Source organism: Cololabis saira, chromosome 9 (genome assembly GCF_033807715.1).
Source record: "Cololabis saira isolate AMF1-May2022 chromosome 9, fColSai1.1, whole genome shotgun sequence".
Classification (NCBI taxonomy): domain Eukaryota; kingdom Metazoa; phylum Chordata; class Actinopteri; order Beloniformes; family Belonidae; genus Cololabis; species Cololabis saira.
The window spans coordinates 21,718,117-21,741,331 of NC_084595.1; the positions used below are offsets into that span (position 1 = coordinate 21,718,117).

General features: G+C 41.1%; 1 protein-coding gene across 2 annotated transcripts in view; it reads right to left on the minus strand.

Annotated features, from left to right (window-relative positions):
- Window positions 1–10,975, minus strand: part of lmx1bb (LIM homeobox transcription factor 1, beta b) — a 47,115-nt gene extending 36,140 nt beyond the window's left edge. Inside the window, exons 1-3 of one of the 2 annotated variants that reach the window (XM_061729911.1) lie at window positions 10,740–10,975; window positions 10,286–10,408; window positions 9,194–9,380 (exon numbers count right to left, since the gene is read on the minus strand). In XM_061729911.1, coding sequence (XP_061585895.1) covers window positions 9,194–9,380; window positions 10,286–10,355 — 257 coding nt within the window. In that variant the 5' untranslated portion in view covers window positions 10,356–10,408; window positions 10,740–10,975. Of the gene's footprint in view, window positions 1–9,193; window positions 9,381–10,285; window positions 10,505–10,739 lie in introns of both variants that reach the window. The other variant, XM_061729910.1, reaches the window with a different exon arrangement.
- Between the last annotated feature and the right edge of the window lie 12,240 nt (window positions 10,976–23,215).

The window sequence follows — 23,215 nt, forward strand, 5'->3', positions numbered from 1 at the left end:
TTCTTTCTTTCTGGCTCATTTCCTTCCTTCCTTCCTTCCTTCCTTCCTTCCTTCCTTCCTTCCTTCCTTCCTTCCTTCCTTCCTTCCTTCCTTCCTTCCTTCCTTCCTTCCTTCCTTCCTTCCTTCCTTCCTTCCTTCCTTCCTTCCTTCCTTCCTTCCTTCCTTCCTTCCTTCCTTCCTTCCTTCCTTCCTTCCTTCCTTCATGTACGTTGTGCGTCGATTTAACGCAGAACCATAAATCCGGCTTTACACAAAAACATCATCAACAGGAATTTATCGTTTTTACCGCGAGATGACAAATTCTTACCGTGGGGAATTTTTTTGACGGTATATCGTGAACGGTAAAATATCGCCCATTCCTACATGAGAGCAGGTTACACACAGTTAAACGCACGTATACTCAAATGCAAGCACTCTTATATAAGGAGGAAAAAAAAACATAAAAAGGGAAACAGCAATAACCTCATCGTATTTTCATTGATGGATTTTATTGACATTAGAAATGTCGGGAAATTTTGCAGGCAGACCTAACGTTTTGGCTTTAACTTTTCAAACTAGATGTATTTGATAAATGCACCAATCAAACTTTTAGCTCTCTGATATTTGTCACAAGGCAGAGCCTCAGAGGGAACAGAGGAAAGATGGTCAATAAATCACACAGCCCTCGTCGGTGCTGCACAAGAAGCTCAGTGGAGTGATGAACACTGAAGCCTGAGAGGCCACTGCTGACTCCAGCTGCATGCTGCGCTAGGGCTCCGCTCAGAGCCGGAGCTGTCTTTCCAGCTGGGATCACAACGCAACGAACGAGCTCTGGTTTCAGAGCACAACTCAGGCCTGGGGCTGGGACAGCACTCCCCTGTGAGGCTTGAGTTTGGAGGGCCAACGCCGAGGCAGACGGACACCCGAGGGGGTCGGTCCATCCACCCACTCTCAGGAGGAGGCAGTGGGAAGCGTGGAGACCAAAGACTGATTGGGCTTGAGTTTCTGAGGTTGGAATCCCATCAAGCCTCAGTCTGTTTCCATAATTTTGTTCAGCAGGATTTGCAGTGACACCGCTGATGGCTGGAGAATTACATCTAGATGAACAGAACAAACAACTCTGTCTTCACCTGCAGCAACCCATTCATCTCATCAAAGTGGCCGTATAGATATCTCCATTCATACGGCACTGTGATTTTTTTTGTTTTGTTTTATCCCCTTATCCATCCCCTTCATAGACACCAGATCATTTTGCAATGTTCAGTAGACCTGGAATTTCCCAAGAAGACGTATTGTGGCAGTTTTCTGGGAAATATTAATATCCAGCCTGCAGAGGAACGCTAAAGGGAGAGAAGGGATAGGGGGTTGTACAGCAGGGGGGTGGGGTACAGACGATCAGTATCATGGCATGGTACCTGATGATAAAATGCCCCCTCTGTTGCAATTCTTTCCAGCCGACAGTGCATAGATACCTTAAATGCGTCTCCTTTTTCACGCGGGACACAAGATTTGTTTCCTATGGGACACCAGGGGTGGTGGTGCCTGGGTGGGAGGGCTAAAGAGTGCAGAATGGACAGTCATCTCCACACACACACTCCCCTGTCATCACGGCTGCGCTGCAGAGTCTCCACATCTGCCTTGTCTTACACCCCATAGTCCTGCTCTCGCCAAGCCCCCATCCTCTCTGCCTTCCTCCCACGTCTCCACTCCCCCATCAGGATCATCCAAATATTTCCCCTCGCTGCTTTTTGAAGCTTCCATGGGTCACGGGACCTCATGCACAAATCATGCTGGCTTGCCGTGGGGGGGCCGGTCAGAGAGGACGGCAGTGAGTCAGACGCAGAGAAATCCAATCTGCACTGTTTTCATACGGGGTTATTTTTCTTGCCAAGACAGCCATCACTAATCAGTGGCCGGTTCTAAACAGTGAGTTTAGGGAGCTCCTGCTATAGATGCCGGTGCTGGCAGCTGATCTCAACCATATTCCCCGGCCACGCCAAGAGGAAGGGATGGAGAGTAAATTCAGAGAGCCTGACAGCCTGCCGTGGTTTAACATGGGGGTTAGCCCCAAATACAGAGCTCTGGGTTTATGTTGATGGATGGATAACCAAATCCACTTCAGTGTTTGCAATAAAACAAAGAATGTTGGTTTTTGCATCGAGACACCAGATTTGCAATGGTGCTGAATTATGATGTAGTGAAAGAAAGCTGACAAATTAGAAATAAAAATAAGGAAGCCACCGGTTTTGACCGTATTTTTACAACGTAAGGTGAAATACAGAAGCGATTCAAGATATACAAGAAAAGAAAAGAAAAAGTGTGACGCTACAAGAAGTTTACCGCTTATAAACAACATTTCCATAACAGAGATGGTTAAGAAAAGTAACTCAAATCTGGCTGCTGTACCGGACAGACAGAGAGGGACGAGCCAACTTCGACCTTCCTTCCCACCTGCAGAGCACTGGCTCAGCGTGAGAGGAGATGCTGGGCAGGAATCTGCAAGCGCTGGTTAAAGTAATCACATTGGTCTCACTGCATCTGATCTGCAGTCTAACAGACTTCCAAACAGTTGAATGAGTAAATAAAGTGCCCCGGGGGATTCCTGCTGGAGCTGGATTACCACACGGGTGCACACACAAAAGGAGCTGAAGCCCTGCAACCCGGTGTGAGCTGCGGACAAAGGCCTCGCGCTGGACCTCGACCAGAGAACCGGCAAACTTTATTAATCTCATCCTAGACTGAACCACTTGCCATTGCAGTCGATGCAGTCATTGATGGACGCAAGCTCTGCCGTGCCTGTGAGCAGGTACACACACTGAAATCATTGTGCATGTCTGTATCAATCTGTGACTGTGAACCGCGTCAGTATATGCAACATTCTCCTCATGGCTACGAGCAAGCATCAAGTCATACAGTCTTGAAGAAGAATATGCATTTGTGTGTGTGTTTGCGTCCGCTGGAGTGTATAGACCACATAAGATGAGACCTATGCTCACTTGCCTGTGGCGGCCAGGCCTGGAGGGGACTAAGAGCCACGACATTCTGGAGACCCAACCCACCCCGGCCCCATTCTTCCCTCTTTCTGGGTCTGACACAAATAAAAGGATTAGGAGCCCCTGTTTCCGTCAGACCCTCCATTCAAGACAAAGCTCCAACCAGCTTAGTGTCACACTTAATGATAAAAGTGCAAATCTCTGTCACTCACTTTGAGCAGGAATACCAGTATTTGTGGGATAATCTCATTTGATGAAGATTAAAAGAGATGGGGGTGGGGGGTGGGGGGCAAAGATAGGTGTTTTAATGCGTCTCTGCAAAAGTCTACACTGCAGATTTAACATGCAGCAAACTACAATGAAGTGCCGGAATGTACATTTATACATTTCAGGTGGTGCATTTAAGGCTTAGATTAGAAACAAAGAAAGGAGGAAGCGTGTGTGTGTACACACACACACTTGTGCCTACACACCCCTGCAAAAATGCGGGGTGTCTGTAGACAAACACACTGCTCATCCCATTCGCGTGCAGGGCTAGAATGTGTGACATGAGTGTGAGAGTGAGCCCTGGGCACACAACAGTCTGAATGCAGCACTTGCCACTGCAATGCCAGTCCTCTCTAATGTATCTGTGAAAAGCCTACGTGTTGGAAAAACATTCCAGAGTGGGATCACATATACACGGTTGGGGCCAGCAGCCACACTGCGAGCCAGCAGCAGAGGCCATGTCTCAATTTCTCATGCACGTTCGACTGGGCTGCCTGAAGAAACAAGCGTGGGCTATCTCTAGACGATAGGTGCAGAAAGAGGCAAACCGATCTGAAATGTTATAAGATATATCGCAAATGTGCAGGGAATAAATTAGAAGCTGCTGTACTTCCTCTGGTACTTTGAACCATAGCTGAGTTAAATAATTTCACGGCAGCCGGCAAATATCATCGCCGTCACAATTTAAACGTGCAATCTGGCAGCTCAAAATTCAACACATTTGCTGACTATGTATATCTATGAACTGGCTACTTTAAAAAGTATGTTGCAGTAACTTATAGATTTAGCCGAATAACTAATTTGCAAATTGTACTTAATGGTTTGTGGTTGCCTTTATTTCTGTTATGTAGAGGTATCATGCTGTGAAAATAAACCTGAAAGCCTGAGGATTTGGAGCCAGATTTGAAAATTGCTGCATTGCCGAGCCGAGGGCCTTCTCTCCACCATCACTGATTAGCATTCTCGATTGACTGACATGTCCCACTGGCTGCCTAACAGCCGGCTTTAGGAGATGAGGTTAAATTGTGGCTACCAACAAATTGTATGCTTGAGTTCCTCTGCACCCCTCTGCTATCATCCAGCGTAATGTGAGCACACCAGGCAGATCCCTCTGCAGATCCTTCTCCTCCCCGGCACAACAGCTCCCCCACACAAAGCCACAGAGACCTCTTTCCACATCCCTCGCCACCAGTCTGGCCTCTAAAGTGGTGATGGGCAATACCGTGCCTGAGCCTCTGTGGCTTCCCATAGAGTCCTGCAAAGTGCTTTGTGTTCCAACAGCTGCTACACACACTGCATAGACCCGGCATCTCCGCCGGCACACACTCGGCGCCCAATCGCCGCGACAACAACATGCAGGAGAAATGCCTTTGCAGAGAGAAATCTTCGAAAAATCACCTGATTTAATTAACAATAATCGGCTTCACGAAAACAACCATCAGGCACAACTCCTGTAAAACTTATATCAGGACTATTCAAATGTAGTGAAATAGCTAAACATAAAAAATAATCAAATTTGCATTATTGAAAAAGCTCTATATATGTGAACCCGAGGGGACATTAAAAGAACAGAATCCTTGAATTTGCAGCAGAGCAAACAAACACATTCAAGCACTTTCCTTTTCACTTTCTTTTTTTTTTTTCAAATGGTTTTGAATGCATTGGGTGGAGGATCCAGGGAGCACAGTTAGCAAACCATGAGATGACAGATGATGCATCCTAGTGTGCTGCTGGGACAGGCCGAGCCATGTTGACATAAAACCCAATACTTCCTTACAGAGGAACGGGGCCAGCTTCAGCTAGCTCCTGGACGTGCAGTAAAAGTCCCGGCAAGCAGAAGCAATATCTTCCGGCTTTGTGTTTCTGTCATAAAATTCATCTCTCTGTAGGGGTCCTCATTTATTTACACAAGAGCCGTGGCTAAACACACCTTTTTATCCCTTTTATGGAGAATTAAAAATGAAAAGATTGTACTGCTGGAGGTGACAAAGCGTTCCACAATGTAAGCTGTGCACAGCTCTGTCACCGGCTGCCTCTGTAACGCTTTAGCAGGACCGAGGACGCTCTTTAATTAACCGCAAGAACTCCTGGGTTAACGACACAATTTACTTTTTTTTCTTCTTAACACTTAATGTGCATATGAGCGTTCTCCTTGCACTCGGCCACGCGAGAGTAAGTTGAACACACACAAAGGGCTGAGCCAACACAGAAAGCCAGCCGTCAGCATCTATCCGGCACACACTGCTGCAGCGTCCCGAGCACAGCTAATTAAAAAACAACAATTTCACAGGAGGGCCCTCCAAACAGTTCTAAACAGCACCTCTCAGCACACTGGGGGACCGTGCCGGATGCATGGGAGGTGAGACAGGTTCTGGGAGCTCTGCATTTACAGCTTCATCACTGCTGTCTTTCTCTGCTCTTCATACGACTGGGAACTAAATTTAGTTTTGTACGAGTTTGAAGATTAAAAAAAAAAATGATATGTCATATTATATTATATACATATATATACATATATATATATATATATATATATATATATATATATATATATATATACACATACATACATACACACATGTAAATAGAAATAACATGCTGCCACACTGTAAGCAAAGAATAAATAAAAAATAGATAAAAATATCCACTGTGGAATACATAATCAGACCCCCCCACTCCTACACACACACACACACACACACACACACACACACACACACACACACACACACACACACACACACACACACACACACACACACACACACAAAACTAACAAAAAATAAATAAATAAGGCAGCATGGTGTAAAATATAGTTAGTTAATGTTCGGCTTTGTGGTTGGAGCCTGTGGCAGTTTCTAACAAGGCAGTCCATTACAGGGGTGTTGTCCAACACTTCGGTCGACTGATAGGCCTTATTACATGGCTGCCTTCAAAGCATCTGCTTGGTTAGAGGAAAGGTCCCTGTGGGGAAAAGATCTCCCTCTTTCTAATGATGTATAATTGACCTCCAAACACCAGGGCACAACAAACTCTCCTGGAATGGTGTAATTCCACTCTGCCTTCTACATACCGCCCGTCTCGTTCAAGCTTGTTTCTCCTCTACGTCTGTTGTCCAACTGACAGCTCTGCCCGTTCGCCTTCAGATCTTCAATATTACTGTAAATATTTCTCCTCTTTTAATGTTTATTTCATTACATTTTCCGCCCGAAACGCATGGATGTAAGGAGTACTGGATCTGGGATTATAACACTTCAAATTCTCATTTGCAAAATAAGAAAAACAAAAAAAAAAAAACTTTTTCATGCACACATAGCAATCTTGTTTGTGCACAGCTGTATTATAGTGAGCAGGATCTCTTAAACAGTGTTTGTGAGTTTTTTTTTATATCACACTGCATAACCGTTTCCCCCTCATCTGCATTTAAACCTGTACCGAAGGTGCAAAAGAGAGAGAAAAAAAAGACCCTGCTTGCCAATTTCTTGATTTATTATAGCTTGCAAGAGCTGATTACGGGGCATGAATCAGTTGCTGTAGGAATGTAATTAGGCACGAAGACCTCTGTAAGGGCTGGAGCTCTCTTCGCAGCCCAAAGCAGTTTGTGGGCTGACAAATGCATCTTAAATGGGTGTCATAAAAGTCAAAAAGGTGGCAATTACATCTTTAAGTATCCAGTCAATGAAAATGGAATAAACAACTAAAAATAAATAAATAAATAATAAAACGTCTGGGGATTCTTGTGTTGGTGTAATAGAGGAACCCACCAGCTTATTCGGCCTGGGAGGGGTTAAAAGAAGAAAAGAATTCAAAGGTGTGATAAATAATAGTGTGTGAGGGCAGGATGGCGCCCAGCAGCTTGTTGTATTTGGCTGAGGAGAAGATTCAAAGATCCAAGCTCACGGTGCCAAGAAGAGAAATAAAAGGATGGAAATGGTCATTTATATTCCAAATATAGCTGCTGAAGAGCAAATCAGAAACAAAATGCCAGCGAGGTCTCTTTGACAGCGAGATACTTCCAGTCTGTCTCTGCATGTGTGTCTCTTCATCCCTGTCTCCTGCTCTTTCCCCTCGTCAAGAATACTAAGGGGGAGAAATAGAGAGGAAAAAGAAGCTATATGGACAGTGCTGCAACAGGCATGAGAAAGAGATGCCTCTCTCTGCCGGACCGTCTCAGCTTCCAGCCACCTCTGAGCCGTGACGACGGGACTCCGGTATCCCCTGGTTACTGCTATGAATTTTCCATTGTTGTTGGCCTGCTACACTGCTGTCACAAAGCTGGATGAATGGCACGCATGGCAATAGATGTAACTCTTTGTTGCTTGCAAGGTATCTAGCAGAGAACCATAATGTCCCGGTAATCGAAGCCGAATTGTTAAAAAGACCGGACACAAAAAGCTGAAAATTTAGTGACAAGCATGAAAAGCGCTCATGCGATGGGAAACACAGGGCACCCCGGGCTCCTCACAGGCCAAACAGCAGCCCTGAAATACTTGTGTTACCCAACCTCAGTGTCTCCTTCGCTTTATCTGCCATCTCCCATTGAATTATGTGATAATTTACTAATTCAATTTGCTAATTCATCCCACTCCCTGGTGAAGGGTTGAGTAGTTGACATTGTTTTAACGGGGGAAATGTAACAAATTAAATTGAATTTAATTTTTTTTTTATCCTTCCTGTGACAAACTTCAGTTAGAAGTTAAAACTTTTACATTTTAAAATTTATGACAAAAAATCAAGGGGAATTTTTTATAAATCTGGTTAATTTAAAACGATAAAATATATAAAACACCTCTAATATGAACACTGCTTTTTTTAATGTATTGTGTTGTTGTGACTCCTGCAAATTTACAAATAATTTGAATATTAATAAATGTTTTCAAACTGATTTGCTGATAATTGACATAAATTGTTTTTATTTTAATTTAACGATATTTAATTTTTATTTTAGTGGTTTTCAAATGTTGTCTTGGTGGTGCCTTAACTGCAATTATTTTAAAGCCTTATAATAGGTTTCTTTTTATGACGTTAATATGGTTAAAGAAAAAAAAAGAACTAATATATATATACATATATATACTTGCGAAACGAAATTCAACTAATATACAATAACTAAAACCGAGAGAGAAAACAAGATACCTTTCGAGAGTCAAATGCAAACAGCATATTTAAAGGCAAATGACGATGAGTGATTTACAGAGAAAGTAATATGTGCAGATCGGAAAATAAATCTGAACTGCGCTGTGGGCTTCAAATCTCCCAAGAAACCAGTTCTCCGTTATTTCTGAAAGACTGTGAAGAGGTTGTTGGTGACGGAAAAATGGCATATGATTCAACCAGAAAATAAACGACCGAGGGCGGAAAAAAAACCGAGAGTGTTCGCCTCCACAGTCTCGGTCAGGATCAGGAGTTGCTGCTGCAGAGAACAGCGATGTGGAAACACCGTGGGCCTGCGATAACTGATCATCTCTGAAAGCTACAGCGGCACAGTCATTTATTTATTTGAAATATATATATATATAGGCCCTATATATTTTTTTTATTTATTTATTATAATTACACTAATCTTTTAAAAGAAGCTGTAATTTAAGTTGCTTGTTGCTGCTATTTTATTTATTTTTATTTTTAAAGCAACATGTCTGCTGGAGATTTGAATAAAAAATATTAATAATTAACGAAAAAAAGGCAACGGGTTTTTTTCTGCCTATACTGTCTTTGATAAAAGCTTACTAAATCAAAGCAAGTCTTAACACGGAACGGGACGACTTCTAAGACGTGTTTGTGGACCGGGAGGCCTTCAGATCAGCCAAAGCCATCACCGCGGCTTCATGATTACAATTATTATTCCCGTGTTTTTTCCCTTTGTAAAATCACAGCACACCAACTAAAAGAGGAGATAAGCAAGAAGAGAGAGGAAGCACGGAACCCCCCTTTTCACCCGCTGACGTTGTGCTTACTGTTGGTAGTCGTGTTTGCAGTAAAGTTTCCTTTCTCTGAAGTAACAGCTGGTGGTGAGAGGTTGTTGACACACGGTGCACTGCAAACATTCCTCGTGCCACGAGGAGTCGTTGACTCGCATCAGGAAGCGGTCGGAGATGGGACGCTGGCATCCTTCACACACAGACCTGTGGTGGCACTCGGTCCCTGGAACAGAGAAGGAGAGGGAGAGGAGGCCCGTCACAACACATCCCATCAGGGTCGGTGGGAAATAAAACTCAAAGTAATATGGGACATAACTTTCCAATGTTTGAATCTTATTTTTATATATATATAGGCTATATATATATATATATAGGCTATATATATATATATATATATATATACGTGCAATAACGTGTGCTGTGACGAATAGAGGGATGTGCAATAATGATTATGCTGCTATATGTGTAGAGGGAAGTGCAATAATGTTGCTGTAGCAAGGTATTTTTTGTGTAGAGGTGTTTTTTCAGGACATTGCGAGGGGGCATGCAAAGAGCGGGGGGGATATGACGATGTGTTTTTGTTTATTGTGATGTTATATGTTTTGTTATATATGTGGTGCCTGGAGTCTCTAGATTTTGTCCAAGACAAATTTCTCTCAAGAGAGACAATAAAGATTATCCTTATCCATATGCGATTCAAACATTGGAAAGTTGTGTAAAATTCGCTTTATCTGCCATCCATCTCCCATTGAATTATGTGATCATTTACTAATTCAATTTACTAATTCATCCCACTCCCTATCTTGTAAACATACATATATATATATATATATATATATATATATATATATATATATATATATATATATATATATATATATATATATATATATATATATATATATATATATATATATATATATATATATAGGAAAACTCCTCAATCATTTGGGTTACTAATTGGCACCCTCAAATAGCTTTCTACCCCCATATTTTGCATTAAAAATGAAAATTGAGGAAATAAAAGAGCAGAGGGCACGCGTGCTCAGAGCGGCCCTGCCGGCTGGTGGAGGTGCGTGTGCGTCCCCGGAGCAGAGCTCAACCCCGGGACACCGAGCCGGGACTCACCGAGCATGACTCCCAGCGTGGCCGGCCCGGATCGCAGCGGATGATCTTCGATCTTGATGCCGTCCAGCATGACGCACGTCTCGGAGCGTTCTCCCGCGGAGAGGCGCTGCAGTGACACCAGACCTGTTGCAATATCCATAACAATACGGTCAGACTGGAGAGTGGAAATCCCGAGCACTGCGGAGGAGATGTCTGGCCAAAAAGCAGGGGCTGGGAAACCTGTTGGAAAAAAAAGGTTTGTAGTTTTGCGCGGCGTTTTGACACACAGCCCGCTGCCCAGGGGAGGAGAAGTGTTGGGAATAAACGAGGTGAAGTGGAGGAAAACCCCCGGCTGGATGCACGCAATGGTTAAAGAGCAAGGCGGTCTGAGCCAGACGTGGATCCCTGATGTGTCAGGGAGGCGTAGTGAAGCAGACAGCAAGCAATAAGCGTGGAAAAGTCTCGGAACAGTCACCTGTTATGATTAGAGGACCGAGGAAGCGCTATCTTCTCCTCCCCGAGCCGACGGGAGAGAAGGCTGGAAAAAATGACTTCACCGAGTGACAGTCTCGCCGAGGAAGAAGAGCAGGGGAGTCAAAGTTGACAACAAATCCAAAGATAAGAGCGTGTGTATATGCAGATGTCCCGGCAGTAACTCTTTGGATGTAAAAGAGACGGTTGGCTGGTTGTGCCCCTGTCGCTGTAAAAGTCTGAGATCAAGATTGAACCGAGTAGATCCTCCCACTCTTGCACGGATGGCTACACTTCTTTTTTTTTTCTTTCATTCCCCCATTCACCGCCATTAGGATGCTATTGGAGCAGGGTACAGTCCGCTCCTCGCAGTCCAATAACAGCACACAGCCCAACACAATCCTGCTGGAGTCATTCACAGATGTCTGGATAAGGACCAAACAACAACACGCAACAAATAATAATAATAATAACAATAATGTCAAGTCACGCATTTGTTTGCCAAATGTATGCACCAAGTGTTTATACTGCACATGAACCCCTGTTCAAAGGTCTAGGAATCCCTGTCTTGATGTTTTTATCAAAGTTTAAATGACAAACATTTATTTCCCAATGTCTTTAAGATACAGGCAGAAAATAACAGGGAGCTAAACTGTAAAAGTGAAGGGTAATATAATAACCTAAGACAGCGTCCTTAAAAAGAGTTACACCTCGTCTGATGGATGTCACACTAGATGATGGCTTTTGTTTGTTTTCTAGTGTCATTTTGTTTAGAATAATCTGTGGTTTTATTTTGTCAGATCTTTGGTAGGGCGATAAGGGTTTTTTTCTGCGGTCAAAGGCGATTATTAAACAAAAGAGCAATTATCCTAAAAGTAATATCGTTGAGTTTTCTTTGGACAAGAATATGGGTGCCATATATGTATATGTATGTGTGTGTGTATGTATGTGTGTATATATATATATATATATATATATATATATATATATATATATATATATATATATATATATATATATATATATATATATTATGGAGAAAAAAAATCATTTATCACGAATTTGCATCTGCAGTGGAAGCCACAGATACGTGCGTGTGTCTTCCTGAGCATCACAAGCTCTTTTGTGTATTGTCTCCGATGGAAGCTGCTCCTTTCAGCTGATGCACCTGGTGATCGGCGGTGATAACAGGGCTCGGTCCGGCCCTGAGGTGGCCTGCACCAGACGTGGTTGTCTACCTCCTAGACAGGGAAAAAAAAAACAACAACAAAAAAAACTGTTGTCTTGAAGAAAAGAATAAAATAAAATAATAAAACCCGGTGTTATTTTGCAGGAACATAGGTCTTGCTGTAGCGAGGCCTACCTGTTCCTGCAAAATAATAGATCTCTTCTCATTAAAGCTTGCATTTTCTGGATTTACTCCTTTCTGCACATCATTCATTACTAAAATACTTGAGAATTCCCCAAACGGCCGAAATAAATATAATCTTAACAAAATGCACGAGTCTGTAGGTGGTGAGCGCTCAGGATGTCGAAACTGAATCACTTCAGAAACGAATTTCTCTGGTGAAATATTTGCGTTTCCTTCAGTCTGCTCTGCGATCGGGACGTTTGGCGCTGGAGAACATGAGCGCTGCGGCCTGTCGGAAATTACAGGCGCACTAATGTGATTGTGCGCAGCTCCCCGCGCCACGCTGCACGTGAGGATCATTGTTATCAAGTCCCATAGGTGCGGGATCAGAGGAGACGCACATAAGAGCGCACACATCGAAGAGAAACGTTAAATACAGCCAACAGATATCAGGCACCGGAAACAACGCTACCTTCGGAAGATTAACTTTTAACAACAGCAACATCAAGACAATAATAATACTAATACTAATAACAACAAAATAATAATAATAATAATAATAATAATAATAATAATAATAATAATAATAATAATAATAATAATAATAATAGAAACTTGCATAACGGTTCTAAATGTTAATTGAAGGGAAGATACAATCAAATTAGCAGAAAAAGAAATTGCAGCCCGACGTGCTTTTAAATCCGCAACTGTTGTGGAATCTATAGTGAGCGTTTACCTTTAGTCCAAAGGCCTTATGTGCGCGTTTCCGCGCTCCTTAGTGGGGTATCAAGGCGCTGACCTGTAGCCCAGTTTAAACAACACAGGAGGCTGTTGACGGCGCCCTCTGTTGGCCGAACTGAGAATACCGGAGGTGACTAAAATATGCAGATAGGATTTTTCAATAACAACTGATGAACCGTCACAAAATCAACTGACACAGAAATGCAACGTGGATATTGAAATTGTAACATTTTTTTTTTCGATAGAGGACTCGTGCTCTGGTTAAATAAATCCTCAGCAGCTTCTCATGAAGACATCCTGCGCCGGCTTAGCTTCGTTTCCTCCTATTTCCAGCACTTCTATCAGCATGGGGTCAATTACCTCCACCTCACGCTATATTGGATTAGCTCGCCGCTAAGCAGCATTATGAGCTGAGCACTATCAATACAATATAATCAATAGATTTTTATTTTAAGGACATATTCATCCTGCCCTTTCCACCCTCCTTCCCTCCCTGTTTCCATTCAGCAGCTATCGGCCCGGCCGCCTACGTGAATGAGGACATCAAACATTCATTCAATAAATCAATCCGCCAACTTTCAGCCTGCGGTGTTTTAATGAGCCTCTGCATGACTAGCCCTCCTTCGCCTTCGTGGGGCCTGACAAAATATAACTCGTATAGCAGCAGGTGTGCAGTACAGAAACCAAGAAATGTAGTTTAAAGTAAGCAGAACTATTGCATCCAACGGAAAGGTAAGAGAGCGTTATAATAACAACTCGTATTCATGCAGGCCTGTGCTGTGATTTTGGTTGCAATCTTACCTAAGGCGACTGCACTGATATGGACTATAACACACGGTTAAATGATCAAACAACTGAAAACAGCGCGCAGCTTTCCTGGATTTTAGATCTGAAATAGAAGATGTGAGATTTAGGCTTAAGAACTGGTACAATGAATCAAAGTTAATTCTATCAATTCTAGGAATTGTCTAAAATCATTCAAAATATGTTCTTTAACAGATAGCTAAATAAATAGACTATAATTATAATCAATAGATCAAATACGCGTCTCTGTTCAAGTTTGAAAATTGAAATAGCTCCAATTAATATGTCTAAGCCACGGACTAATTTTCCATTTTAAACAATCATTATCTTAAATATTTTTAAGCCACAAATCTAGAATAACTGGAAAATTGAATCTTTTTGTCAGTCCTGCTCCGCTGAAAGGTTTTGTGTATTTGCAAAACTTGAAACCATTTTAGCTAAAAGCAGAATGTATTAAACTGAAATAAGCGGAATACATATTTGAAGCAGTTTTTACAACTGATACAGGTTTGCTACGGGGGAAATGTCCCATTTTACAATTATGTCTGTAAAAACACAGCATTTTAAAATAAAATCCCTTGTTGAAAATGGCAAAAGCCCTTCACATCCTCAAAGGAGGCGCACAGCTAGCTAAAGACATAATGACTGCTTAAATTGCAGGGCATAAGAACTTTGATAGTCCTCTTACTTTGATCTCTTAATGAGTTCACCATGATGCTTTAAAACTCCAATGAAGGGGAAAGAAAGTTCTTAATTTCTGTAATTTTTAATTTCTGCTATTCAAGCATCTTTTTAAAATTGACGTTTGGCACCAGAATGCAATTTTTGATCTACTTGATATTCAAAATTGTGACAACAAATACTGATGCACGCTCGCTTTTGGCCCACGGCAGTTTCCCCTGCATGGACGCGCGTTTTAAATCATTACACGGGCCGAAGGTGCGTTCAGGGACGCAGCATTTTATCGTCAAGTCAAAGAAACCGCTGACCGTCGTGGATCAACAGTGGGGCTTATTGGGGCTCTGGACGTCGGCAATTTGCGGCCGATCATCTGTAATCTAATCCGATTTTGCTGAGTCCATGGTGTTCTCCGCGTTTCTTAGTTGCTATCATTCCTCAGAAATTAGGTTAATGCAGTCGCACGGTGATTTTACGACGCAAGCAAACAGGCGGTGCGCTGCTGTCATAACAAACATGCTGCTGGAAACTGACCAGTGCCCCCCCTCCGGCCTCTGCTGCTAAACCTAACAAATAGGCCTACTTTTGTTTCAAAATTCATCCAAACACGAATGATATCCAGCCATTTTTTAATGATCATCAACATTTTCACAGTGAAATCATATTTGATCTTACTAAATCCACAGATGCAAAGGCACAAAGTAAACATTGGAGTTATTTTCATCACATCTCCTTCTTCCTTCTCCCGCTCACATTTCTACTTTGCTCAACCCTGCTCACAGTCCAGTCTTATTTTACCGAGCCAACCGAAAGGAAAAAAAAAAAAAAAAAGAAAGGATACTGCAGGATAATTCCAGCTCCCCGAGGATTAAACCAAAGTATAACACAACCCTGTCAACCAATGGCTAGATTTGTTTACGTTATGATTTATTGGATTCGGACCCCCCCCCCCCCCCCCCCTCATCCTTTCAACTGACAAATTTATTGAGTTCTTGACAAATGGTCTGACAGAGCCTGTGTGACAGCATGCTGTCATATACTCCTTCAAATGTGAGACTGAACTGTTTCTTTGTAGGCCAGTTTGTTTAGGCATCAAACATAACGGTAACTCAATTAAAACAGCAGATCATTATGTATTCATATTTACAACACATGGCAATGTATATGGTTATTGTTAAAATTAAATATCTGTGTAAAAACGCTGCTCACGCATACGTTTTGATAAAGTTACATGACTTAATGCATATATCTCTCTCACAAGCCACAAAAAAAGATTTAAAAAAAATCCTACTTTATAACTAGATTTAAAAGGTAAGTATTCCCAATTTTCTTTTTGAATCACTAATTCACCAAATTGCTGGTTCCATCCGAAGAATTATAAACAAATCACAGTTAAAAATCACATATTTAGACTTAAAATCCTTCTTGTTCTAATTCATTATTTCCAATGAAAAATTCAAGAAACATGGTGCAGAAAAAAGAGCCGTTTAACCACAGTGTTTATCGAAGTATTTTATTTTATTTAACTTTTTTAATGTAGTGTTGTTTTGCTCATCTGATGAAGGTGAACCACGCAGTCAGATCATGCCCCGTGTCCCCCGATGCAGCAGCGGTGACTTCCCTGTTGTAGAGTACGAGGCCGCTTTCAGAGCAGCACCGCCCCCTGCTGGACAAAACCAGCACGTGCAACTCCCTCCGTCACTGCGCAGCAAAATTTCGATTATCAATCCAACACTAAAATAAAGCGTATTAATCCGGTCTACGGGATTAACTGTAAATGCAGCAAATTAACTCGATAGATATGTGGATTGAAATGCAGATAAAGTCACATGATTTTAGTATCTTATGACTAAGCATAATTTTCAATGAATAAAGGGAACTCATCTGTTTTTACAACACTGCTAATTCAATATGATTTAAACTGCTATCTTTCCATTTTTATAAACCCCAAAATTCAGATATCCCCGCAGTCATGTTTTGCCTAAACATAGCCTTAAAATTCTATTATGTTGTTTCACACTGTTGGCGTAATTGGGTTTTGAAAACATCTAAAACACCTATTAAAACAAATGTCAAACTATTTTTAAAAAGCCAGTTGAACATTTTGCACACGTTGAATATGATCTCTGATGATGTCTATTATATTTAATATGTCTCACTTATGTGATTTTTGTGATTGAACTGTGGTGTTAACAAAATACAAAATACAAACAAAAAAAGCACAAAAGTATGAAATTGTGTTTCCTTCAACAGGTTTATGGACAAAACGACTTGACATAGGACAAAAGACCTCAGGGGGAAAAACATTTTTTATACATACACACTATAATAATGCATTATGTTATTGGATATGTTTCTCTGTCTTTCATTATTTTCTACACCCCTATTTAGTCATACATTGTATGACAGAGAATTAAAGCAAGATGTTTTTTTCTATTATTATTCAATTAAATTTGCTTTCTTACATTATCTAAATTGTTGTTTTTTCCACTAACAAAGCAGCTAAAAGTAAATGTCTTTTAACATAATGTTTTTTCTAAGACTTGATGTGTTTAAGTTTATTTCTGTAGTAGTCACAAAAACTAAAATGTAAATTAAAAAAGACTTCAGAACCTCTGTTTGCAGTCACAGCAAATTTGCCTCAAACCGCCTCTGGTCTGATTGCAACTGCAAAACAACAGCAAAACACAGATAACTATAACAATATAATAATAATAATAATAATAATAATAATAATAATAATAATAATAATAATAATAATAATAATAACTAATTATATATATATATATATATATATATATATATATATATATATATATATATATATATATATATATATATATATATATATATATATATGGGCATAAAGGGGATAATAACAGGGATGATCACAACCAAATAAAACAAACGTTTTTGTAATGTTTTCTTTTTTAATAACCTCCTAAATGTTTTCAGACGCTGGTCAGAATGGGGCAACAGATGGGAACAGGCCTGTTATTAAAGCCAGCAAGAACGTAGTTCTTTGGTTCTGTTATGCGGTAATACTTTGTCAGCTGGATTTTCTTCACATAGGTGATGGTAAATGAGTCTTTCTGACAGCCCGTGATATTGAGACACATGGCGAATAACTTACTGGATACAGATTTCCAACTTATCTAATCTCCAAGTGCTTGCTTTCAAACACAGACTCCTAAAACAGAGTGTGTATAACTTTTGTTGTAGGTCCAGTTTTTTCCACCGAGGACCATTTAAAATCTCCCACAAAGCTGCTGAGTTCAGAGGTATCAGTGAAACAAAAAAAAAAGGTAAGCATTCTGAGAAAAGTATTTGGAAAACTTTAAAAACTTTGGCCGGAGTATAACTAATGTTGCATTTTCATGCCAGACCTGGACACGCGGCATTTGTCGTTACATGGTTGCTCTCAACACTGGCAAACAGCTTCTCTGCTCGGGAAGGATTTGCAGCTTCTCTCCCCAAATGATGAATGCCATTCAGTGGATTTGTCTCCGCAAAAATAATGTTTCCTGTGAGGAAAAGGTTGAAGCTGCGGGAGGCCAGACGCATGATTTTAGGACGTGTGCCATTAACAACAAGCATCGGCCTTTATGTGGAGTGTAAAAGTTCGACGTCTCCTGAATAAACGGCATACGCTGGCAGACGCTGTGCCTGAAGTAGTGAAAGATATTCCAAACATATCTTGATATATATTGTCTGCTATGTACAGCTACAGGTGAAAAGCTTTATTTTCATGGCAAATATCACAATATAATCTGTGTCTATGTATGCATTACTGAGTGAAGGACCTTGGAGACAAAGCAGGCAAAAAATAAAGCAGAAAAAAATCAATTGGAAATCAACTGAGAAAAAAAAATCCGCTTACCAAAGCCAGAGGCAATAACTCTCCGAATAATCAATAAACTCCCTGCAATCTGCCATCTGTACATGTGTGACTCTTTTCCTGTCTGAATCAAACACAGTGGACGTGTTTGTATGCACAGAATGTGTGTTAGTGTGCGCACAAATGATTGTGAGTGTGTCATTAATAGGCTGCACTTCAGAGAAAAAGGTAGAAATCCACCAGATGTTTTGCAGCTGGGTGGATCTGGTAGTGAAGATCTAGACAGCCTCTGTCACAGGCGAACATTTCTAATCTGTCCTGAACATTAGACAGAGTGCACTAAAAACCCATCACTTGCAACATGTGCGGCTCAAACTGCAGAGCCGGCTCACCACAAGCTCTGCAGTTGGCTCTGAGAAAGTTCACAATGGAATAAGGAACAAAAGTCACATTTATCATGCTCGGCAGAAAAGAGGCAATTTGAACTTTTCCTTAACGGAGAGTGTAGCTGAAAAACCCCGCAGAACGGGAGGCTAACTGAAGGTATTAGGCCCAAGCGCCTGAGGCAAGAAAGCAGGGCTTTGAACTTAGAGATCCAGCAGAGGTCAAGATCTGCCAAACAGCAAGCAGAACAAACATCACAACGCTCTGGACGAATCCATTTAAAAAAAGAGAGAGAAAAAGAAAGAAAGAACACTGTGCCCTGCGCAAGATATAAAGAATCCATTTATAATATACTTTCTGTTTCCATTTAAATCCTGGCGTCATGCAGCCAGTCATCCTTTTTGATCACAAATAGGTGCAGGCCTTGAAACTTTCTTCAGTAATTTCAATCACGTCTCGGTTATTACATTTCAACAGTGGCTGTATTTCAGAGCTAACTAAAATTCATTAGCTGATGTACATGGCTTTTGGAACTGTGGGAATTACAGCAAGCTGACCATGATGCTATCTGGATATTTTCCTTCCTGGGTTCATGTGCCTAGTTACCACTTGGTCAACCTTGTGCCCTGTGAACTGACCCTGTCCTCCCTCCGAGGTTTGAAAGGAAAAGAAACCCAACCCTCTGGGGAGCGCTCCTACTAACAAGAAAACTGCTGGCCCGAATCTCTCAGAAGTGCTGTGTTTTCCCACTGGACCACTTTCAGCTTAATAAACATCTTAACTAGCCAGAGGTCCCATGGGAGCTGCTGGGAAATCCTCTGGGCAGCCAAAGCTCAGGAGCTGGCTCTTTATTGCATCCAGGTGGCTGTTAAAAAATGCTGGCTGGCCATAAATGTCCAATAAAATGCAAGTGGCACCTTCGAGGGTGGACAGGGTCAGTGCACCTGTCTGTGGACGAAAACTCTATTCACTTCCCCTGTGTCCGACCAGTTTGATGTCACACTGTGCTTTGCCACCGCAGTACCGACAGCTCACTTAGTGGGGCTGCCAGGCTCAGAGTTGTAAAACAGCGTATTGAAAGTAAAGAAAAAACAAACACAAATAGAGGAAAAATTAAAACAGAAGACCCAAAGTAAAAAAGAACTCCAAAAAAAGACAAACACGACAGCGAACGAACTAGAGATATTATAAATAGACACAAAAATTCTGCAAAAACACAAAAGTAACAACAGTTAAACAATGAAAATAGACACAAAAAAACAGCAAAAAAGTAAAAAAAAAAACTGAAATAATCTGCTTGATAGATTCTTAAATAAAGAGACAGAAAACTACCTTGGTAAACACAACGTATCGGTAAGAGAAAAAAAATGAATACATAAATAAGTTCTTTAAAAATAATTAAAAAATTGCAACTATGACAAAAAATAACCATTGCCAAAATTTTAATATAATGAACCAAATAAAAAAAGAATAAAAGGTTTAACAACTATAAACTATGAACAGAGTCAAAATAAATGAAAGTAATAAAAAAAAACTCAGCTATTAAACATTGAGAACTGACTTCAAACAGACCTAACACAACCACTGAGACACCAACTGACTGCAATGTGACCAAAAATAACTAGAAACACATGCATCGCATTTATGCATGTTGTCTCAAAACAACATGAAATGATATAGACATCCAGGCAGAGCCGAGTCTTGTTCCTGTGTCGGAGAGCTGGGGTCCATTACTACGGGTCCTATTCATATACAACCATATTGCACGGTAAACAATAATTCTGGTTATTGTGCAATTAATATTGGTGCATCTTCTCAGCATATCATTCAGTTAGTCATGCCATTACTTAATGCACAACCAGTCAGTAAATTGGTGGGACGCTTGTTGGAACTGGGCCTCAGGATGTCCCGTTTGTTTATGACTACTTCACACATAGGTGAACAGTGGCAGCAGCCTCCCTTCAACTGTCCAACCTGTGCAGAGGGAGAGTTAATTGTCCCACAGGTCTTGGTAGGACCTGGTCGCTGCATCGAGGCTTTGATCTGACTTGAAAGGAGTTAATTGATTTCTGTGTTCCAGCCAGTGTTGGAGGAAAAAAAAAAGATTCTCGCTGGTCATTTCACAACATGTGCCGAATATCTGAGAGAAAAACGACAGAGAGGGGTACGAGGGAGGGGGTGAAGAGAGAGATCACCTCACACCCGGCTCCATCCCTGCACAATTACAATAATGTGACTCATGTGGGCTGGCCGCTGTGGCAGAGGGAGAGGGAGAGGGAGGAGAGCTGGTGTGTGGGGGAAGAAGAGGGAGGGGGGGGGGTTCCCTGCTCTGGGAGATCACTCATCTTACCTCTGGCTGAGGTATGGAAAGACAGATATGATGTGAGGCTCCCCTCAGAGTGCAGCCTGGGTGCTTGTTAAGGTGGCAGCACAGTGAAGACCACACGTCGCACCCATGCCTTCAGTCTCAGTGGGGCTCTCCAAGGTTTGATGACAACAAGGAACAAAGAAAAAAGAAACTGTTGGAGGTAAGCCAAAAAAAAGGAAAGTGTTTAAGCTGCAAGTCTTTTTGTTTGAACATTATAACTTGCCTATTTAATATTTATCCCAGCATGCACTAGGCTAAAGGAATCAATCAGGAAGCACTATGTGTTTGTTCCTTGTTATTCATGAGCTAAAATAAAACATCCACTGAACTTCACATATTCTGGCAGCATGATTTGCAGCTTCACCTGCTTGAAAGTGCAGCTCCAGCCTGAACCTGCTTTGACAGGCCTCCTGCCTTTACTCCTTCACCTCACTCTGTCTCTGGTCACCTCAGCTCAGGGGGAAACAGGGCTGTCTGAGGGAGAGTGGCAGGCTAAGCCCGTCTTAACGCAGCACCTCAAACCACCTCATAAATACAGGCTTCCTTTTCCAATTTCCAAGCGGCCCATCTACCTCTGTCTACATGCTTCCACACTGCTGCATGTCATGGGCCAGGGTGTTAGTTTAAAAATGACCACAAGACATCTGGCAGGCTCGCAGAGGGAGGGGCTTTGATGTGCTGCTCTGCAGTTCGCTTCAGCTCCAGCTGAGCCAAATCCTCGAAAGGTAACGCAACAGCAGTGACCCTCGGAGCTAAAGGTGGGTTTGGTAGGTTATAGCTAGCAAAAGATCTTGAAACAGATTAGCTGCAAGGGAAAGAAAGCGAGAGTAACTAACCATAGAAGAGTGCAATGATTTATAAACTGCTTAGACCCTACATTTAAATAAAAATAATGCAAATACAACTGATCAAATACTGGAACTGAAAAATAGCTGGTTTTGAATCTGACGCTAGTTGGTTTTAGTTAAGTTAACATTGAGTTGCATAACTTATGACTTATTTATGACTTGAGGAGACCAACCGATGTCCTTTTGAAATCATATTTTCACGTCTATTCACGGTTATTCCTTTCACATACAGCATATTAATGTAGAGAATGAGAAGTTGGTCGTTGCTTCTTAGTCAATTGAGTTTGACATCTTCTCATTTGTTGTAACTTTTCATTTCATACAGCACCAGGTTTTCAGGGGCTCAAAACTGCAGGCAGGTCAGTTTGGCACCAGCAGTCTTTTAATCTGTTGCCATGGTTTTGTCACATGTACAGAGTGTGGTTTGGCATTGTTTTGCTCAACTAAATAAAGCCTACCATGAAAAAAGGATGTCAATTTATTAACGTATTTGACTTCAAAACATGTGGTATAGTTCTGCAGCAGTTCTGCCATCCGAACAGCCGTATCGTCACGGATGTTAGCATGATCAGAAGCTGGATGGTCCTTTTTCTATTTAGAGCAGCAGACATGGCATCAATGAGTTCCCCCCACAAAACTTCAAATTGCTACTTTTCAGATTACAGACCATATTTGCGGTTCAGTCCATGTTACATGTGTGCACTTGTTACGTGCATGTGAGGATAAACTGTGTTCACTGAAATCACGCTTCAGAGGTCCATGCGGTGATTTTCACAGTAGATTCCTCTGTGATTGTAATGCGATGCAGCCTGAGGACCAACACTGGTTCCCAGTCTTGTCCCGGCAGACATTTTACAGCTTCTCAGAATCTTTTAATGATATGCACGAAGAAATCTCTCCAAAGTAAATGTTAAATTGTTTAATTGCTGGACACATTGGTCAAATAGTTTATCACAGAGTTCGACCCCTGTAAACTATTAAAGTATAAACCATGAAAAAACAGCCATGTTAATGACCTTTTGACAGTTACTATCATGTAAAAACTAGTCATGACTTAATGAAATGTTACTTTTGTTGCTATATTCCATCTTTTTCCCCAGTGAAGAAACTTGCGAAGAAGTTTAAATCATTTTCAAAAAATCTTAATTTTCTTTTTTATATTTGAAGAACAAGGCTGTTTGTTTGAAAACAGACTTCTTCCTTAAATAATGATCGTTTTCCTTCACAAAGGAATTTTTTGTTTTTGTAAAGATGGTTTGGCTTCGCTGATTCTCATGTTATGAAAGCAGAACAAAACAAGTGATTACATAAATCTAACCACTAAGCTGTGAGCTACACAGCTAACAGCAGAATCTACCTGGTGTTTGAATTTACACAAACACCTTGTATATATAGCTTTAGGTCTTTTCATTTATAAAAAAAAAAAAACCTAACCGTAAGAATTTATTGAATAAAACATGTACCGTAT